This window comes from Candoia aspera, chromosome 1 (assembly GCF_035149785.1).
Source record: "Candoia aspera isolate rCanAsp1 chromosome 1, rCanAsp1.hap2, whole genome shotgun sequence".
NCBI lineage: Eukaryota > Metazoa > Chordata > Lepidosauria > Squamata > Boidae > Candoia > Candoia aspera.
This window is the reverse complement of record NC_086153.1, coordinates 101309003-101330134: the sequence shown is the minus strand read 5'-3', so window position 1 is coordinate 101330134 and position 21132 is coordinate 101309003. Positions and strand designations below refer to the sequence as shown.

Below are 21132 nucleotides of genomic sequence, written 5' to 3'. Positions count from 1 at the left end.
ATAAACAACAAGGACACTGTGGTACCTTGACAACTAATGTAAGTATTGTAGGATTGGCTTTCATGGACTGGAGCCTACTTTGTCAGGTTCATGCAATGTAATCTTCAGGGTAAGTGTGCTTATGTGAAGTAAAAACACACATGCATGAATGCAAGGATTCCAAGACAAGTACATTTTTTTTAGACAGAAGGAGCAATCACTAACTGTAGGCAGTCTTGTTGCACTTCAGTTGAAATGCTTCAGGAGAATAGCTTCTCTTTCTATTACAGACTAAGCATACAATCAAAAGAATTTTGCTCCTTCTGTCTTCTCCACAGTCATAACCTAATCACAGTCTTCCTGTTTTGCTCCTGTCCTTCAACTCCTGGCCCTAGGAAGTTTCTACTCAACTCAGGTATTTTTTTACATGCATACACACAAACAATTTTCCATTGCTTTGCTCATTTCTAGAATCCTAGCTTTCCCATATAAGGACTGCAAGCCTTGATTTCTCAAAGCTGTAATGGTATGTCAGAGTGACCTTGGGAGACAGGAGGAAGAGCCATGGGACAACTGGCATATAAAAAATATCTCAGCCCATGGAAGGAGAGAGGGTGTGGGAAGCATTTCAGAAGGGACCCTCTCTGGTTTTCCAGAGAGTAAAAGGAGAGGAGGGGAGAAATACTTTCAGATTTGCAAGATTCTGTTAATGCAACCTTACAATAAAGATAGAGTTAGTACTCATAGTTGTGCTTCTTGTCTGGACTACCTTGAAGGGCTAACAAAGCACAATTCTGTGGCCTCTAAAAAGTAAGAATGAACTGTACATTAAAGAATAGAGACAAAGTACTGAATTCCAGATCATTAACAGTAGCTAAAGAGCAAAACCTCCTTTAAAAGTTTTTAACTTTCTCCCCTTAAGAATCTCTCAGGGTTTGGGATCTTGAATAGTTATAACATCCATAAAAATAATATTGGGGGGGAAAGCCCAATATATTTAATAGAATAAGATATACATTAATCATGATCTGAGGAAGGAGAGCACCAATACCATAATCAAGCCAACCAATGAAAAGTAGGATTTAATCTCTGTTGCTACTAGGTTAACTTTCAAACACACCTTCTTGATAGCAGTAATAGTTTAAAGGAGTTTTGTTGCTCCTGCTATTAAGAGTTAAGATATGAGGCTGATTTGGAAACCTTTCAGTTATGACTACTCTTGACTTGGGCTTACAGTATTGCTGCAGAAATAGATGTTTCCCCCCTAGAATATTAAGGTTAGAGATCAGTTTAGTGTTCATGTAGGCTGAACTCCTTTGTCTAGTCTGACCAAAGTTTAAAAACATCCTGCTGTAATGACATAATAACATAGGTTATATTTGTAATTCAGCATCACACATTAATCATACATAAGAATTAATTGTTTCAATATTTATTTTGAAATGCTTAAAAAATGCTATGAACGTCACTCAACAACCTGTACGAACAGATCTCCCTTGCAGCTTTTAATCTGTTCCATTTTTTCAGGAATTATTATTTCAAGGAATTTTCTGCGCTGTGAAGAGTTGAGAAGCCTGCCTACGAGCCTTGTAAGTGGGAGACATATAAAATATATAAGGGTTAGTATGTAATTAAAAACAATTCTATTTATCCTAACTCAGTAAAAATTAATCAAATGGATGTGTTCTGCAATACTTACAACTTTTTCCTCTTCTGTCAGCACACCATCTACAGCCACTATTTGATACTGCTTATGCTTTAAGCCTCCTGGAAGCCTTCGAAGGAATTTTAGATTGTTCCCATCAATGCCTTTTAAGAGCTTTTGCATTTCTTGTGAAGGGCAGCCCGGATCAAATATTAGTAGACATAAACATCTGTTTTTTCTTTCCTCAATTCCAACAATGGTACGACTATGACCTAGTTTTCAATACCAAAAACCAAACGTGTTAAAGTATATGCCTACCCAAGAATTACAAACCTCTCAGTGGAAATAAGCCATATTGAACTGCTTCTTCTCATCTAAATATCTTGTTCATAGAACAAAAACCACTTATAAGAATGTTCTCAGCAAATGTTTTTCTGTAAATTATGTTTGAAGTTGCTGACAAAACCATACCAGAAATCTAATAAATTACAACTTAATGACACAACACGAGTGTCAGGAAATGTGAAACCACGACTGGAAAGCAGTGGCTTGCTCAAGAGGTCTTCATCAATCCCTCAAAATGACCAGGCAGATTTTGGTCACATCCTATTCAGGGCTTTGTAAGAAATCATGATCACCTTGAATTGCACTGAGAAACAGACTGACTGTTGTACCATGCGGATGGTAACATGGCACATGGAATACAATACACGCAAGGAAAAGCTGTTCTGAAAACAAGCTTTACTTTAAAAAAGTGTTTTAGTGTTCTAGGATTGCACAATAATTTTTAGATAAGGTTGCACTTAGCCTCTGAATGATGTTCTAGAGGGTGGAGTTCAAAAAGAAGGAGAAAGATAAAACATTAATTAAATTCCATTTACTCTAAATATGAAATCTTGATCATGACTTAGGCAATGTTGTTAGATGAGATACTACAAGCACATTTGAGAGGTCAAATTTTAAAACACTGATGTTCAGAAACAGATCTGAGTATTCCAGATTCTTTTCTTCTAACATGAAATATGATTTCCCTAACATACAAGAGAATTGTCATGGAGAACAAATTACAAGAATAGCAATGGAACTTTATGTTCAGGAATGTTTTACAAAAAATTAATCCGGGACAGAGTTCTACTGACCTTGGTGCTGAAGATAAATTGGTGGCTTGGAGGTACTCATAACCTTTGCATTGTTTTCTTTACCTGAAGAGTAATAGTTTAATACCCATTCAAACAAACGAGGGTGTGTGCCAGAAGGGCCAGTAGACTGATGGAAGTCAATAATTTGACACCTATAAATTAAATTAAATTAAACCAAGTCTCCATAAATAGCTGGATAATAAATGTCATCTGGCATCTTTAAGGAATACAATTGTCTTTCAAATTCTACTATAGTGAGGATATATGCACACAATGATTTTGTCCTAGTTTGAAAACCAGACCTCTGTGAATCTACAAAGTCAGCTATATTCAATGGCTGACCCCATTTATCTCTGCCTCAGCAACCATGCAAGATACATGAAAACACAGAAATACTAGTTTTAATTTTCCTTTTTTAAAAAATGTTGGAACTCTGTGGAGTCTGAGGTCAATTCATTTGTCTATTAAATAGGAGGAGGAAGGAGTATTAGGTATGTTCGCTGCCTTGAGTTACTTATAAAAATAATAAAGGCAGGATAAAAATCAATCAATTAATTAATTAAATATCTGCAAAAACTTCTGATTCATCATGTCTCCTGCTCCTGGGCTTCAGGACCTTCAAGGTAAAATGTGGCTTAACAGGAAATGATTTGAACTAAAAAAAAAAAAAGGGGGGGATGTGGAAAACTAAACAAATGCACAAAACATGGGCGAAGAAGGGTATGTGTATTGTATGCAATTTATTTTATTTACCCAGGTGGAGTGGGAATGAAGGGATGTCTGTTATGGTATGATCTGCACCAGCTCAAGATGGGCAATGATTTTTAATCCTTGTTCTCTGTGTTTTCCTGGAGGCAGGTCAGAAAATTATTAAAAGCAATCTGATGATCTGTGAAGAACTGGGACAAAGAAGTGTCAGCAGTGTGAAAATGCTCTTAGTCTTGGCTTCTAAGATTATTTACTCATTTGGTGGTTTGTATTTACAAAAGAATTTCTCTTATCTCAAGAATTTATAGCACTTTGTGCCAAACCACTAGGGCATAGATATAATAAATTATTTTATCCTGATATTTTTAAAAGTGTTCCTATTTTCATCAATTATTTTTATGACTCTTTAATTATTAATGAATTTACTTATCTTTGGTACTGGATACTTGCTATTGAAATGAATAAATATATTTGCAAATGAGAATACTCCTGAGGATTACAAGGATAGAGCAAAGATATTTTTAATTAAAGAAAATGAGAAAAATGATGAAGTAAGGTTTCCAGGCAGCTACTTTTCTGGCCACATGAGTCATAATTCTGACACTGTTCCATTAAACATATTTAATGGAAACATTCTATAAAAGACCAGTTACAACTTGAATTTTGTTAACCACATATAAAATCACACACAAAACTGCTAATATGAATTAGTGTTGGCTCAGAACTAAACTTCCTTAGATAGTCAGCACTTACTTTAGCCTGAGAGAAGTTAAGAGTGAATAAATTTCACATGCTCCTATCCATGCTTTAGCTCCTTGTAATCTGCTGTTGAAATGAGAAGCTCCTTGGGGATCAAAGCCTTCTTTCCAGGCATCTTCAATTGATGTTTGAATTTTTGGAATACAAGGAACTGATGAATTATCTAAACATGAAAGAGGATAACACTCAAAACCTTTGAAAAAGAAATTTTGAATTTACCATACATTTTTGTTCTCAGACATTGGGGAATGGGTCAGCCTTTACTTTGGAAAATAACTCCTTTTGACTGATATATATGCCCATCAGCTGGCATGATATCAAAGAGAGGGAATTTATCTTGGAGTGAGACTTGAAAAGACCCATAGGGATAATGTCTTCCCTCTTCAAAAATGGTGAGGTGAGGTGCTGTCCCTAAGTACATGCAGGTTGATGGTGTCATGAATAAGGATGGCAAGCAGGGGGCTCCCATCCAGACTGTCAAGCACATGCATAGCACTGAGGAATTGGTCAGCCATTCAAAGAGACACAGATCGGGACCGCCTTAACCTTTGGGGTTTATATGTCTGGGTTTTCCCACGCTTCTTCAGTTTGTTAGGATTCCTGTTATGTACTGGCAATAAACATTAGAGACCAGTTCCTTGTCTCAGCGTGTTTCCTGGCTGTTAGGACAGATGGTAATGTGGCTGCTGTTTGCCTTAATCTTAACCCAAGGATGGGAAGTTGAGAAAAGAGCTTCAGAAAATGGTGGTGCTCACCAGCCTTTTTCTTTCTTTCTTTGCTTTGGTTCAAGCCTGATCCCTGGAATGCACTCTCTACTGAACTGAGGGAACTGATCTCCTTGTTTGCATTTAAAAAGGCCTTCAGATACATCTTTCCCCCATCAGAGTTTTATCACTGATATTCTGAACTGATGTATAATTATTCTAATAATTCTGTTCTGCGGTATTGGTTGCAAACCGCTATTGTCAATAGTATAAAATATTAAATATTATAAAAGCTTAACATTAAATCAAATGCTCTCATTGTTCAAGGAAGGTAGAAAATCTAAATATTTGATGCTGTGCTAGAAGAGTAAAGTCTCTGCAGGCTCTGGACACAACTGAATAAAACAAGTTCTTGCCTAGAAGACTGCCTTTCTTTTTAAATATTGCCTATTACTAACTATTATTAAATTACATTCGAACGGTGTCACAACAGTGTGCTAAGGTCATGTTAGAAGGGGGGTGTCTACTAGCCAGACAGGTCTCATCTGGGAGATGAGAAGTGATTTCTTGCTGGAAACCCTTTATGTGTACTGAGAACCTTCCCAAAAGTAAATGTTCCCCATCTCAGAATCAAAAGAAGAATGCTAAATCACAGAGGATGCTATGCAAGTCTACTCTGAAGCAGGTTCCATTAAATGTAATGAGCATTGTGTAACAAAATACATACCTTTCAAGCCATCTTTATAGGAGCTATTTCTCAAAAGACAAGAAAACAGCATTTGAAAGTTCCTATAACCACAACCCCAGCCTCTGTCTCCAAGAGAACAGTGGAAGTGATCCACTCCTGTAGAAAGCCACACGTGCTTTATGTCTTTGCATTCATTCTGATAGTACTGGCACAATGCTTCAGTAATTCCTAGTTTGAAACATATATATACACAAGATGGAAATGGAGAAATACCGTATTAGCCCAATTTACAATTTCTTCAATTATGCAGTTTTCCGAGAATGACTGACTATGTGCCATCAAGTCAGTGTTGACTCTTAGCAACCACACAGGATAAACTGTCCTCAACCTTTTTCGGGATTATCTGTTCCCAACCTGGCCCTTCTTCCAACAGTGTACCCATCAGTGCTGTAATCCAAGTACACCTTACTATACTGGTGGTCCTCTTCTCTTTCCATCTCCTTTTCCGGAATTACAGACTTCTCGAGAGAGCTATGTCTCTGCATAATGCATCCAGAACAGGATAATTTGAGCCTGGTCATCCGTGCTTCGAGTGGTCAGGGTCAAACAAAATCTGAGCAACAAAATGTTGAAAAACTCTACAAGGAATAAAGAGTAGTTTCATATCCTGCTTGGAGACATGAGTTTCATCCTGTTCCTTAGGTATGGATTTAATTTATCATTTTATCAATTATTTATCATCAATGATAATAAATTTATCATTAATTTAAAAACCTAAAGCAAGTGTCTCAAACTATGGAATTTGAGGTGATCTAAAATTTCTTGGGCTTTTACATATGGATCATTGTCAGAACTCATTTCCACAGAGATGACAACAGCAAAGTCAGATTTTCACTAGCTGTTATAAAGAGCAAATATCAATCCAAATATACATATACATATGCATATACATATACATAAATAAATAAAAGTGGTATATGTTTTCCTTGTCTAATCTGAGAACCAGTTTGGTCTAGTGGTTAAGCACCAGGCTGGAAACCAGGAGACGCTGAGTTCTAGTCCTGCCTTGGGTGACTTTGGGCCAGTCATACTCTCTCAGCCCAGCTCACCTCACAGGGTTGTTGTTGTGGGGAAAATAGGAGGAAGGAATATGAGGTATGTTTGTCACCTTGAGTTATTTATAAAAATAATAAAGGTGGCATAAAAAAAAATCTGAACTCCAATGAAATAATTACTTTTATTCATAGAATGGGTCATACAAATTCACTTACAGTATTATGGTGTAAAGTCCTACTTTATAATGCTAAACAAACAACGCATGCTCTTTGGAACAGTACTCCCCTCAAGGTCTATATAGTCCCAACCCTGCTGTGCTTTAAGAGAGCCTTGAAGACCTGGTTCTTCCCACACCACTGGACCAGGACATGCTGTGAATTCACCATTTGAGTTGATATTGTTCTGTTTTTTTCCCCCCAGAAAGGTCATCTTTTACTATTGTTTTAATTGATTGTTATTACTTATTTTGACCTTCTATAAGTTGCCAAAAATCACTTGAGTGGGAAGCCTTAGAAATTGACATTATAAAAATAAACAAGCACCTTAGATTTTACTCTAGTTAATATAATATAGTTCCTAAGGGTTGAAACCAAGCCTGTGTTTAAAGTCATCACACAATTTTATTTCAGAAAACATGGAAACAAACTGATGTGCTCAAATTCCCCCAACGTTAACAAGAGACATGAAACAGCCACCCCAAGAATGTCTACTTGAAGCCAGCAGTTTTGGGGTACGTTCAGAAGGTACAGTGGAGGGCAGGTATATTTTGGCTCTGACTACACCTGAAGAGTCCTCCTTTCCTCCCCAAATGACACAGCTGCAAACTATCCACCTGTGGTTTAGGTTTAAATGGTTGTATTGTCCAAGCAAGGTGCAATGGCTTCATCCGGCAAAAACCAGCAAGAAACTGAAAATGAGTTCCCTTTCTGACTTGTTCCAGCCAGAAGCTACATAACAACTAAAAACAAACAACAAATGGATAGTTTACTGCAGCAACATTATGGAGGCCATCCTAGGCATATTCATGTTTAGACTGGTGTTGACTATAGATGTGTCAGACATACAATAAGATGATGGCAATATACGAAGTAGCAAAATAAGGAGGTCAGGCAAGGAAAATAAAATTCTTCTGACCGAGCCACCATTGCATACCTTTATTGTCATGTTCACCATTGCGGTGTTGCTTCATTGTAACGGTTCACTTGCCGAAGTGCTGATACGTGTGCTGGCTGGGAGGGTGCTGCTGAGAGACCTTGTACGGGAGACGTGCTGGACTGTGCCAGGGAGGAATGTGTTTTGGCTATCTCTTAAATGTCAAGGTCTTTTTACCCGTTGATCAGCAGAGCTTGTTAGGAGCACCTGGAAATGTGGGGTTGTACTGGATGCGAAGGGGGGGGGGGCTGATGTTTGAAACGATGCTATTCAGTTTGAGTTTAGGCGCGCTTTTCTCATTCTCAGCTTTTTACCTGTTTGCACACTATTCTAAATAAACCCAGAACCTGAATTGTAATTTTGAGTCTGAGAGTTTTATTTAGATTAAGGCAATCATTACATTTATTCAGATAGTTCATTGCCTTTTTGAAACAATTACATTATTACAGCAGCAATTTAATTTATGGAGCAAGATAAGTTAGACAGAAACAGAGGTACATTCATAAAAGAAACCTTCCAGGCAAATGGTGAGCCTACCATACAAACCAGAGAGTAGTGACATTGTTTCTACAACCAGAAAGAGAAATAAGCTCTTTCTTCAGATGAAGACTACAAATATGATGAGGTCTGTCAACTGAAAAACCAGGGCATAAATTATATTTTATCTGAAGGCAATAATCACATCTCCAAGGAGCTAATACTTTTGATAACACTATCAATATGGATTATAAGAATCACCACTTTTAGGTCATTTTTCAAAGGTCTTTACATTCTTATTAATTTGGTGGCACACACAAAAAAAGCTAGACATCATACTAACCTGAAGTCTTTGTCTTTCCATCATCAATGCCAAAAGCCAGAGATTCCAACATATCAGCTTTTCTCCTGTGATATTCAGATGGTTGCATTCTTCCAAAAGCTACTTCTTTTGCCATGGCTTTTAGTGACTGCTGCTTGTACCCTCCAGAACCATCTAAACCATATTGTCTCTGTGGTGGATAAAATATTCTTTTAAGGGGCAGTTTTGCTGATGCCTTGGTTCAGAGCTTTCATGATGTCTTACCACTGACCATTTGAATGAGATCCAGGGGGCATCAGACTGGGAATGCTTCTCTAGAAGCAACTTGGCATCAACTTGATATATTAGGCTACAGATAGCAAGGAACAATTATAGCTGAGTGCTGAGTTACAGAATAGTAAACCAACTGTGTAAGGCTTCAAGAAATTATTTGTAGAGAGCTATGTTTGGAAGGGGCATGAGCATTCTATAGAGAGCTTTGCCTGAAAAAGTCCTGCCCTAGCTCTTTATTAATAAATCAAGAAATCTCATTTCAACTGCATTAAGAAGTGATATACAAACAACAGTGAAAAAAAATATATGCAACCACCCATGTAATATTGTAGCTTAAAAAGTGCATGTTGATTTATTTAAATTACATCCTGCTTTTCTTCCATCATTCATGAGATTTCTGAGTGTTCTCCCATCCAGGAATTGACCCAACCCAGATCTGCTTTGTCAAGGTGGCTGCTTCATGAAACAGACCTGTACCTTAATCAGTTGCTGCCAAGGACCAATCTATCTATGAAGAATAAGTAGGTACTCATACTTACTGTACATGTACTACTTTCTCCCTGTATTTATTCAGAAGGGCTATCAAATATGCACTTAAAAGACTAATATCCTACCTGCAGCTTTTGGAAATCATCTTTTTCTTGTCTTGCTGTTTCTGTTCTTCTTTGCCTATCCTCTTCATTTTGAAGATGCTGTGCCAATTCTAGATCATTCAAATTTCTTCCTATTGATGTCATATGTTAAAAAATACGTAAGATTTGCCGTATTTCAAAGTATTTAATATCTAATGATCCTAAAATACACTTCATATATTATAATTTCAGCAGTATCTATAGTTTCAGATTTGCAGCATAACCCTATGTATGTTTACCAGAATTAACCTATACTCATTGAGGCACAGGATTAAAATCTTAATTGTGCACATTACTCTCATAGTGATGAAAGGATAGACTAATTCAATACAAGTTTACTTCAATAAATTATATTAATTTATACTTAGAGCACTGTTATTATCTTTAATGCAGGGTGTATTTCTTCCCAGTCATAATTGCTTTGTTTATTTCTAAGGTGCATAATACTCATGGCTGGGGAAGAAGGAAGTCCAGAAATATATTAACTGTTAAATCCTAAGTAATGCTCAGTGGAGGTCAACATCAGCATTCCTGCTAGCAGAGGAAGAATGGAGGAGTTTACCTTTCCCCTGTATCTCTGAAACTCTGTTCCAGATCTGAGAAAGCTTCTCTGGAACAGTGTGAGGAGGATACCAACCGATGCCAGGAAGGAAGGAAAATGAGTATGAAATGAGTATAATGAAAGAGTATGTTCCTCTTTCTCTTCTTCCAGCAGAAATGTTTGAACTGAAGAACTCTAGAAAGTTTTCAAAGGTACCGGGCATCATAGCATGCATATATCTTTTTTAGAAGCAAAGGCTTATCACTCATTTCCTGGGCAGAACAATTTGTTTCCATAAGATTAATAAAAATATAACTGCCTGTTTAAGAAAAGTCGTATTCATAATTTGAGAACAGCAGGGTAAGAACTTATGAAACACAGCTACTATTATAATACCAGAAATGGTATCATTCAGCTGGGTAAAGCAGGCAAACCTCATATGGCTATTCCAGATGGCGACTTGGAGGCATGGTTTTTAATGCTTATATGGGGGCGGAGGGTGTATTAGTTTTAGTTTCCAATATTAGAATTCTGCTAATCATACTGTATATTTTCCTATTAGATTGCATCTTATTTATAAAAACAATTTACAGCTTTTTAAAAATGTATATTGCCTTATTTCAAAGTCCTTGATAGAAGGACTCAGAAGCTTTAAGGCAGAGGCTTGCATCAGTTATTCAAAAAATATAGCCTATGACATTTTATTATTTAAACTACTTAAACTGCAGGTTATTTACCTACTCTGAATACAAATGAGTACCTATATGCATGGTGTTTCACTGTTTGCAAGATTCATTCTTCAGCTCTAGAGAAAACAGCCAATTGACAATTCTGAAGCATCTTTCCAGTTATAGTATTTTGTTTTCTATCTGTCAGATGAATCCAGAAGAAACAGCCAGCACTTCCCAAATCATGCCAAATATGATGAATTAGTTGAGAAAATATAAATGTCTTATTTTGGAACGTATTTTACCTTCTAAAATGCTGCATTCACCCAAGTGCAGTTCAACATGTTCTTGCAGAATTGGATAATCAGTGCACAGAAGATGGCATATTGGGCATTCATATAGACCCTGACCACTTTCTGCATTGAAAAAAAAATATTTTAAGGATTAATGACGAATTTATTGGCCATTCCTCCAAAAATCAAGCAAACCAAGCAATCCCAAATAAAACCCCTAAATTCTTAACACCTTATTAAAAGTCAGCTTCAGACTGAGAGAGCTTTGAAACTCCAGTGAGATTTGACAAATTTATCTTGTGGAGCAGTGGCACTTCTACAAGTGAAAAGTGGCCATTCAAATTTCTTTTCCACAATGGTGTTACTCGAAGACATGTGGGAATAAAAATGGTGGTCCCAAATGACCTGATCCTAAACACCAGAAACAGCTGGCAGTCAGAGTTTGGCATTTTTAATGGCAGAAATACTCTGAACAGAGCAGTATGAGTGATTTTTGCTGAAGATTAGTTCAGAAGAGTAGGAGTGGAGAAATCCAGGCTCTAGTCCATCCTCAGCTACAAAAGCTCACTAGTGATTTGGGGCCAGGCCAATCTACCTCACAAGGTGTTGTAGGAAAAACAGGATGAGGAGGGAGTGCCACGTGCATCGCCAGGAGCTCAAGGAAGGGCAGGACATTAATTAGTTAATTAATCGCCAGAACGCAGTTACACAAGCACACAGTCTAACCGTTGCATGTTAAGGAACGGGTGAAGGGTCTTGAAAACACTAAGAAAAATAAAAGACTTGTGTGTTTATTGATCCACGGGAGCTGTGGGTATCCTGAGTAAAAACATAGAAGGCCGGGTCACAATATTAGCAGGTGCTTTGCACACCCACGGCCTCTTTGAGGAAATACAGATTTGGGGAAAGGAACAGGGAAGATTCTCCGAGCCCCCTTCCGTCTCATTTTAATGCACGTTTTGCTTAAAATGGAGTCCGGATCCGGTTGCAATTAGGACGACACAGAAGTGAGTTACACGGATGCACCAAATTCCAAGCGCTTGGTAAGGAAACCGAGACTCCCCGAGAGGGAAGTCAATCACACCCCTTTGCACCTCTGTACTGACTGGCAGCGGCTTCCCGCTCCCGGGAGCGCTGGCAGGAGGGAAGCTGCAAAGGGAACTCCGCTTTGGTTTCGAGACTGCCAAGTCTCGCAGGGTCGGAAGGCGAAGGAAGGGGGTCTCCCCCCGACTCACCGGGAAGCGGAGACGGAGGAATAGCGCGAGCACCGGCAGGCGGACTTCCCTGCCGACCTCTCCCGGATATGTCCATTACCCTCCTGCGGGACAGCCCCGAGCGGCTCCTCCTTCTGGGAACGCAAGAAAGCCACGCCCTTTAGACCAAGCCAAACAATTGCAAATCCTCTTGCACGCGCCGCTGTTCGGAAGTGAAAGGAGGCGGGGCGGCCGCGCGAGCGCGCTCCTTATTTATTTTTTCTAAAGCTGTGCTGCCACGTGTGTTCAGCCCCGTTAATAATGTAACATCAAAACGCGTTTCTCAAAAACTGCTTTGCACATGGCTTCTAGCTTCTTGGCCTGCGGACCCGCTACTCTTAGTTAGATGGGAGCGGTCAATCTCTGACTTTTGTTGTTTCCCGTTCGACAAGGCAGCATTTATACCCAGCGCGCAAACATAAATTCTGGAAAAAGCAAGCAAATTCAAGAGAATAAGGTTATCAATGGTTGTTTGTCACAATGATACATTAAAAGCAGTTACAACTATGTTGGTCTAAGGGAAAACATCCATCGCTGGGTGAAGGGTAGTTACCAGGCATATATGTTGGACAGTTTTGCATTTTTAACTGGTCCCCGTAACGACCAGCAGCAAGGTTGGATGGAGTCGGGTACAGTGGTGTTGAGTGCACCTTTGGGAGACCTGAAAGAATTCGGGATAGATCGTCATGGAGAAAATCTATGTATGTGGTCGCTAGGAGTCGAAAACGCCTTGATGGCACATTATCAACCAACAGGATTTTATTTCTTTTAGCGAAAAGGGAAAAAAATAGAAGCGGTCAGAAGGGCAAAAAGGGAGGGTTCCAAAGAGGAGACTTTCATTGTGTGAATGAAGCAGATGGGCGGCTGCCCAATAAAAACTTACCCTGAAAACACTCTCATGTTTGAATTCCTTGCCGGCTTTAAAGTTAAAGCATGTTGGCTGAAACAGCCAATACAGACGTCTGTATTTGGACGATGGGTCCTGCATTTACCTTCTCTTCGGGGGAAGCGGCTAAAACATTTGCACATAAACTCTCAAGCCAATGCATCCCACAGACGATTGAGCGTCTTTCTAAAGCCTGTTTATCTCTATGGCTCTAACTCCAACCTCTGTCTGACTCTACGGCTCTAACGGTCCGAGCTTTCCGAGACCGCGGTGCGGTTCGCCCGATTGGCAGCTCCTTCTCTTCCGTACGCGCAGGGGGCGCTGGGAAGAGAGGCGGGGCTCCGCTTGGCGTACAGTGCGCTTTGGGCCGCCATCTTCAATTGCGAACCCGATTTCTCAGAGGGGGAGAGCCCGCGGCGCCGGTGGTGGTTAGGCGTCGCCCTCCGATGGGTATGTGGGTGTTTGGGGACGTGAGATGAAGGATGGATAGATGTGGGGATGAACTATGGTGTTTCTTCATAGAGTCTAGTGGAAACCTGGCCAGTAAAATCGAATTAAACCGATTTGGGAGAGGGAGGGATTTGCGCGTCTCTTTCGCCTTTCTCCGGCGGTCGAGAAGCTTCTCCTGAAATACAAAAGCACCGGTGCAGCTGGGGGGAGGAGAATTACTCTTCCTTTCTTTGCACATTTCTCTGTCTCCTCCCGACTCCAGACCGGCGGCACTCACCCTCTCTTAGACCTGGCGCCTTTGTGCCCGGCAAGTGATAGCTGGAATCATGCAAGCCTACTTAGAAGTAATCCGGATTAGAAATTCGTAGGATCCATGTCCGAGTGAACCAGAGTAGGGACAGCTGTTTGAACATTTCTTTCTTGCCCTCCGTGCTGTTTTTGTTCATGGCACTGTCATACTCAACAAAAATTCCTCATACATGTGATCAGGGATTACAACGTAGGGCCGGTTATGCCAAAAATGGTGAGCATCTGCCCCCGCTCCCTTAGATCGCTAATGCCGCTTCAGATACTACTGAACGACATTTCCCAGCATCCCTAAGAAGCATAGCCAAAGCCAGGGGATGCTGGGAATGGTAGTTTAGCACTAATTTCTCTGTTCCCCGAAAAAAGAATAAGGTAATAGATTGAGTTAGTTTGGGTACATTTCTTTGAAGTGCTCCAAATTCAGACTTCTATATTTGGCATTCATAGACACAGGGCGGAGTGTCTAATGCTGATCCAGCCCGCCTTTCCTTCTTAATAGTACCCCAGACACTTTCAGGGAGCAGTGCCCAACTCTGTCGTTCTAGTTTAGACAAGGGAAGACCAGTTAGGGAGAAGGATTTGTATGTTTCATTGTAATGGGAAAAGTTGTTTGAATGCTTTGGCCAGAGAATTGTGAGAAAAACATACCCAGCATGCTTTCTAAGTTGGAAGCAGTAAGGCTTGACTATTTCTATCCACCTTAGCAGCTTCAGAATTAGATGGAAACCTGGCTCTTAACATTGGGGGTGGCATCCTACTTGATTTTGAGAGTGCATTTGTTGAAGCCAGCCTGTGATTTGTCAATACTTGTTAACCATACATAGTTCTACAAAATTTTGGTCCAGCTTCTGTTGCTAGACCTCATAATAGGATGTTAACATATGACATTATTGTATTGTAGATTTCTCAATTCTGTGTAAAGCCTCTTGTTGGTATAACATTGAGTTGCATTGGCCACTGTAATTGTATGCTTGATGATGAGCCTCTGAAGTTTTGAATTAATTCAGTTGTTGTATCTGAAAAGACACAAACAGTTCCCCTTTTTATGATCAGATCAGCTGCCTGTGTACAGAACACAAAATCTGTTCTGTGTCTCTCTAGGATTTTCCAGATTTTCCTATGTATATGATATAAAAATGTTTTTCAGACAATCCTTAATTCTTTCTTGGAGTTTTGCTGACTGTGCCCTTTCCATATAAGGTATAGTTGGTTCTCAGGAAGGGACCAAAATTGTAGATTCTGGTACTTAGGGATGTGCACTTTGTCTTTGTAATGCTTCTTAAACTCCTGATCGTTCACCCATTGGAGGTTCTGTGCATTACTTAATTTGGTCCTGTATTTTGTGCTGCTATGAACAATTCTGTTTGCCATTTTTCAACATTCATAACATCTATTATTTTCTTTTCATCATTATCAATAATATTAATTATTATCCTGTTTCTGCAGAAAATGCCATCAATTTGATGTTTGGTGTAACTCCTTTTGTTCTTTATCACAGATACCATGGCAAGCCCAGAAAAAGATAATTACAGAATGAAAAGTTATAAAAACAATGCCCTCAATCCCCAAGAAATGCGGAGACGAAGAGAAGAGGAAGGCATTCAGCTTCGGAAACAAAAAAGGGAGGAACAAGTAAGTCTTTAAAAATGAAAGTAAGCCTCATTTAAATCATAGCTGCATCGTAACTGTTGTAAAGCTCGTTAAATTGCTCATATTGGGGAAATGATTTGTGGTCCAAATCTGATACCTAGCTACCTACCTTTATTCATTTATTCAGTCAGTCAGTTAGGATCAAATTCCTCCCAATTCAGCTTACAAACAGTATAGACCATTGTAAATAAAATGCAATAAATGTTGTTGAAAGCAAGTTTCTTAAAATTCTTCTCACAGGACTGTTGAGTTGATAGTAAAGGCCTCTTGGATGATTTATTTATTTATTATTCAAATTTCTATCACCGCCCATCTCCCCCCCAAAAAGGGGACTCAAAAAAGGGGGATGATGGAGAGGGGGTTAAATTTATCCTTGTCTTTAGTGATGTGCTGTCATTTTTTTTTTCCTTTTTGCAGTCCATTTTTCTTGCTGACACAGAATAATTTTACTTATTTCTTACAAATATTTATATTTCACTTTTTAGTCTGAAAGGTTCTGAAAATGCCCTGAGGCTTAAAAGAGACAATATAGGAGGAAATGAGGACGGGGAATGAAAAGGATGCTGTGAGATGTATCTAGATGTTAATGTGCTGTATTTAGACTGTATTTATAGTAAATATGTGCCTAGAATTGTGTTTTATTTTTTGCACAAAAGTATTCTATCTTAAGGGACATTTTAGCATTGCATGTGAAATGCAATGCTCAAGTATTTGAGACTAAAACTTACAGAATTCTGCAAAGAATGAACAGTGCTTAACATAGTTTGGAACACTCATTTCTGTGGGAATTTTTTTATGATACAGTTTTGACAAAATAAACTGACCTTTATTCATTGTTACTGAATAAAGAAAAGGGCTAGGTATTTTTTTTAATCACAAAACTCTCATTTTTTCTTTCACAGATAATTCCCATTGTACTTATTAATTTTCCCTTTGCTTCTGTAATATTGGTTGAAAATATCATCACACTGGGTTGAAATGCAACTAGTATATATTCCTAAATTTAATATATATTCCTAAATTTATATTAAGCATCCTATTTATAAAAGAATTCCTAAAGGAGGATTACAGCTAATAGCAATTGATCGTTGATTCAGTTTTCATGTTTCAAGAGAAAATGGGTTTGATCAAAAAGCGAGGAAGTAATAGAAGAAATCTGTGTGATTTATATAGTATCTTGTCCTCCTCTCCAAATAATTCCCAAGACAACATGTTTTTCTTACATTTCTTTTCAGTTATTTAAACGTAGAAATGTTTCTTTGCTGGCAAGTGAAGAGTCAATGCAAGAGAGCCCAATCCAGGATCCTGATGTGAGCTCTACTGTACCAGTTCCTGAGGTAAGCAATTTACCACACACCTTAAAGTACATTTATAAATCTGGCTAAAACTTTAGGAAATCATCATGACTTTCCATTTTTAGGAAGATGTGATTACACGTGACATGGTGCAAATGGTTTTCTCAGATGATGCTAGTCAACAACTTGCAGCAACCCAGAAGTTCAGAAAATTACTTTCTAAAGGTAAATCAACAAAACATTTTTTTTTTAACATTTAATAAATTTCAATGTTAATGTTTGCATTAAATTGAAAAACATTTCTAGCAATGCATTTTGTTAAAGTATTTAATTTGTTTTTTCATCTCAAGTGATTGTATTGGTACAGATATAATTTAATATCCTATTAAAAATAGCAGAAAACATCTTAGATAGGAGAGCAACTCTGTATGTTGAATGTATTCTGCTGTTCTCTGCTGCCCCACTTGTTTAGCTAATGTTGCAAGGCTGCTAGGTAAAGGTAAAGGTTTCCCTTGACGTAAAGTCCAGTCGTGTCCGACTCTAGGGGGCGGTGCTCATCTCCGTTTCTAAGCCTTAGAGCCGGCATTGTCATAGACACTTCCGGGTCATGTGGCCAGCATGACTCACGGAACGCCGTTACCTTCCCGCCGAAGCGGTACCTATTGATCTACTCACATTTGCATGTTTTCGAACTGCTAGGTGAGCAGGAGCTGGGACGAGCAACGGGAGCTCACCCCGCCACGCGGTTTCGAACCGCCGACCTTCCGATCGGCAGCTCAGCGGTTTAACCCGCAGCGCCACCGCGTCCCTATTTGCAAGGCTGCTAATGTGACTCAAATTGAAATTAATTGTTTTTTGTGGGATAAAGGTAAAATTGAAGATGAAAGTGATTAAGGAATGGCTTTTGGGAATGTGTAGCTTATCCCTCCTGGGAAAAGCAATATTGTCCACAAATCAAAAGATGAAGGAATATGACTTCCAGTGGGGACGATGGCAGCTTGAGCTGTTTTTTTCCGCTGTCTGTGGACTGACCTGTCAGAGTGGCTTTTTTCTTGGGCTCGGGCAGGCTTCCTTGGAGCCCGGAAGTGTTTTCCGGATTAAGGAGAACCCCAGGAATCACCCCATGTGTTCTCCAGAAGGCTGGTCACATCCAGAAGACTGCAAAATGGCATTTTGCAATTGACTGGTAAGAGATCAGCTGGGAGGCGGGGCAGTCATCTTCTTCCCAAGCTACTCTGAAGCCAAAACAGATCTTAAAGCTGCCCACCCCATTTCTACAGCACTAAGGTTTTTTTTGTTTGAATTTTATCAAAGAGAGGCTTTCTACAACAAAGAAATGCGGAATCTCTTGGTGACTCTCATTATTTTTGAAAATTATTAACTTGGTAATTTGGCTTTTTATATATAATTTGTTAAATTGAGATTTAAAGAATTTTGGGTTTTTTTATTGCTTTTTTATTAAAGTGATTTTCGAGGAATATAAAACTTTCTCCTCTTCTTTGAATCTGCGGACTGGAGTTCTGATCTGTTTGCTTTCACTTTCTCATGGGAATGCTGTTTGTTTTTACTTTTCATTTTCCTGATTGGTCACACTGGAGATAAAAAGGCTGGAGAGAGTGTTCAGTTACAGTGTTAATGACTTTACCTTCCTGAGGCATCAGAGGGCGCCATAATCTATCTTACTGTTAAGAAATATGGAGGACATTAATTTGATATTTAAAGATCTCTACAATGCTGTTCTTCAAGTCTTAGAGCATTTCTCAGAATTTGTGGAGTCCAAATTTGTCACAAGAATCAAGAGAAACTGGTAAGGCTGAAGACTACCTTAAGAGTAAAGTGGTTTCTCCAGAGAAAAAGATGAGAATTGGTGACTTACGTTTAAATAGTCAAAGGAAAATTGAGTTGTGGAAAGCTGAAGATAAGAAGGCAGTGTTGCCACCACACCATGATCAAGAAAGGGAATTGAACTCCAGAGGCTGGAAGATTTTGGACAAATATTTGGGCTTTTTAAAGCAGGTTGTAGAATTTGAAATTGACAAGAAGAAAGCTCTGTACATAATAGGGAGACCTGTAAATGCCTTGGTTTACTCTGAAGTGGGATAATTGTCTAAATGTGTTTATCAGGATGGTTTCTTCAAGGTTGGGATGAATAGTTATGCTGTTCTGAGAATTCCTACATTTTTGGTAAATGGCTAGGTTATTGCTTAAATGTGGTTATCAGGATGGTTTTTTAAGGGTTTAGATAAATGCTTATGCTGTTTGGATAATTCTTATATTTTTGGTTCATGTTAGTTTAGTTGGCAGACAGGAGCAAACTATAGCGAAGAAGGCCAGTGTTTGTTACTGTATGAGGTTCCAAATTATGATTGAAGGGTTGTATGTGTTTTTCTTTAACTGGGCGGGTAACTTTGTTTTAGAAGGGAATGCAACGATGAGAATTGAAATGCTTTATAGAGATAATGTTTACTGTAATACGAATTGGAGTAAGGGATTGATATTGATTGTTGTAGAAAGTCGGAAGTCACTTTGTAGTAGTTTTGTGTTTTTTCACACCTTTTTAGTTCTGTTTCTTTTTCTTTGTAGGCGTCTTCATTTCAGTCTTTTTAGTTTTTATGTATATTTTAAAAATGCTTTAATAAAGTTTTCCAAAAAAAAGATGAAGCAATATGTACCACTGGCAGATATTTTATCTTGTATTTGATATAATATTTGGTATTAGTAAACCAGTGACTATTGATAAGTTTAATATATAAGGTAGATTTTTATTTTATTTTGTTTGGTTTGTAGTTTTGTTCCTTTCCTTTTTCTGGTTTCTGTCTCTTTTTTCTTTTTGAATTTAAAGTTTGTTAGTTTCATTTTGGTTTTTTAGTTACCTTTTTTAATATGATTGGTTCATGTTATATGTACCAAGTGTTTTCAAAAGATTTTTAATAAAATGAGCTATCAGCAAATCTAATTTGGAAAGAGGAAAAATCTAAATAACTGTTTGATAGAAATAATTCATATATCAACACACAGGCTTCCTTCATCTGGTATATATATATGATATGCTACATTAATATTATATTTACTGGTGAGGAAATCATGGAGATGGAAACAGCATAGCAAAAAAAAAAAAGTCTGCTTCTTCCCACTAGTTTAAACATCTCTGCAGTGCACTAGAACAAGTTTATTTTGGATTCAATCCCCAAACACTAAGCCTTACAATAACTTAAAGGCTGAATAGGGGCTGTCTTTGGTTAATCATAAGTGCTTAAAGACACAAGTGCTCTAGTCTCTGTAAAGAGTTTGGCCCCAAGGGGTAAGATAAGTTTATATCTCCTTTCTCACATTAGCCTACATGCCTCCCTTATTTAAAAAAGTAAGTAAAATGTAGGACAGCCCTTTTCATTTTTAAAGCTTTTGTTTAAGTTGGTACTTGGCTAAAGGAAAGTATGTTTTGATTGCTTTCTTCCTTTCAGCATTTATTCTAGTTATTCAAGCATAGTTTTGATGCTGTACCTTCTAAGTTTCTGTTGGTCCCTGTCAGTTCTTGGGGTTTGTATGGAAAGCCCTGCGTATGTCATCCTGAGGCTTTCTCTTATCCTGCCTGTACCCTCAGTTTGTAATTCTTCATACAATAATGATTGATTTGTGTGATTCACTAGTGCAACAGATGGCAGTGGCATTGACTCAAAGAGGGGATTTGACGCTATGCTTCCGTGGCTGTTACCATCATACACAAACGAAATCTCCCCATCCATAGTATGTTACTGAATATTGAAGTTGGCGAGGAGCAACACAAGATAAGCTGTTGCTTATGGGTTTCTCAGAAGCATCAGACTGACCACTGTGAAGCAGGATACTGGTCTAGATGAATATGTGGTCTGAACTAGTTGGCTCTTACACATTAAACCATCATAAATTGTATGTAAATGCTAAGTAATCACCTTTTGATCGATATATTAGTCAACTGCCTGAGTGCTTTAGCTAATTCTCTGTTATTTAAACGAAAAGACATGATTTACATTTGTTTTCTACGTATATTATTTCAGAGAGTTTCTCATAGCATTTTAATGTCACCATACATCAGTGAGTTAGGTTAGATTTAGAGACAAAGTGACTTCCCTAAGAGCAATCAGCTTGCGTAGTTTAAAATGCGGACTTTAATTTGACGACTTTATTCAGCTACAACATTCCAACAAGTGCACCATGGGTTCTCTGCCGTTCAGCTTTCTCTATATTTGCTTCTTAAATGTTTTCTGTTGTTCTGAACT

General features: G+C 38.4%; 2 protein-coding genes across 3 annotated transcripts in view; one reads left to right on the top strand and one right to left on the bottom strand.

Moving 5' to 3' along the window:
• Window positions 1-1389: 1389 nt before the first annotated feature.
• ZUP1 (zinc finger containing ubiquitin peptidase 1) lies at window positions 1390-12404 on the bottom strand. The gene is made up of 9 exons (XM_063310784.1): window positions 12272-12404; window positions 11049-11159; window positions 9517-9626; window positions 8651-8819; window positions 5662-5850; window positions 4225-4393; window positions 2764-2915; window positions 1679-1896; window positions 1390-1565 (listed from the first exon to the last, which is right to left on the bottom strand). The coding sequence occupies exons 1-9, from the start codon at window positions 12345-12347 to the stop codon at window positions 1518-1520; spliced, it is 1242 nt and encodes a 413-aa protein (XP_063166854.1). The 5' UTR covers window positions 12348-12404; the 3' UTR covers window positions 1390-1517.
• Window positions 12405-13536: 1132 nt separating this feature from the next.
• KPNA5 (karyopherin subunit alpha 5) overlaps window positions 13537-21132 on the top strand; it is a 40584-nt gene continuing 32988 nt past the window's right edge. For both annotated transcript variants that reach the window (XM_063310765.1, XM_063310773.1), the window contains exons 1-4: window positions 13537-13625; window positions 15430-15563; window positions 16817-16918; window positions 17002-17101. In XM_063310765.1, the coding sequence (XP_063166835.1) occupies window positions 13622-13625; window positions 15430-15563; window positions 16817-16918; window positions 17002-17101 (340 nt within the window). In that variant the 5' untranslated portion in view covers window positions 13537-13621. The remainder of the gene's footprint in view (window positions 13626-15429; window positions 15564-16816; window positions 16919-17001; window positions 17102-21132) is intronic.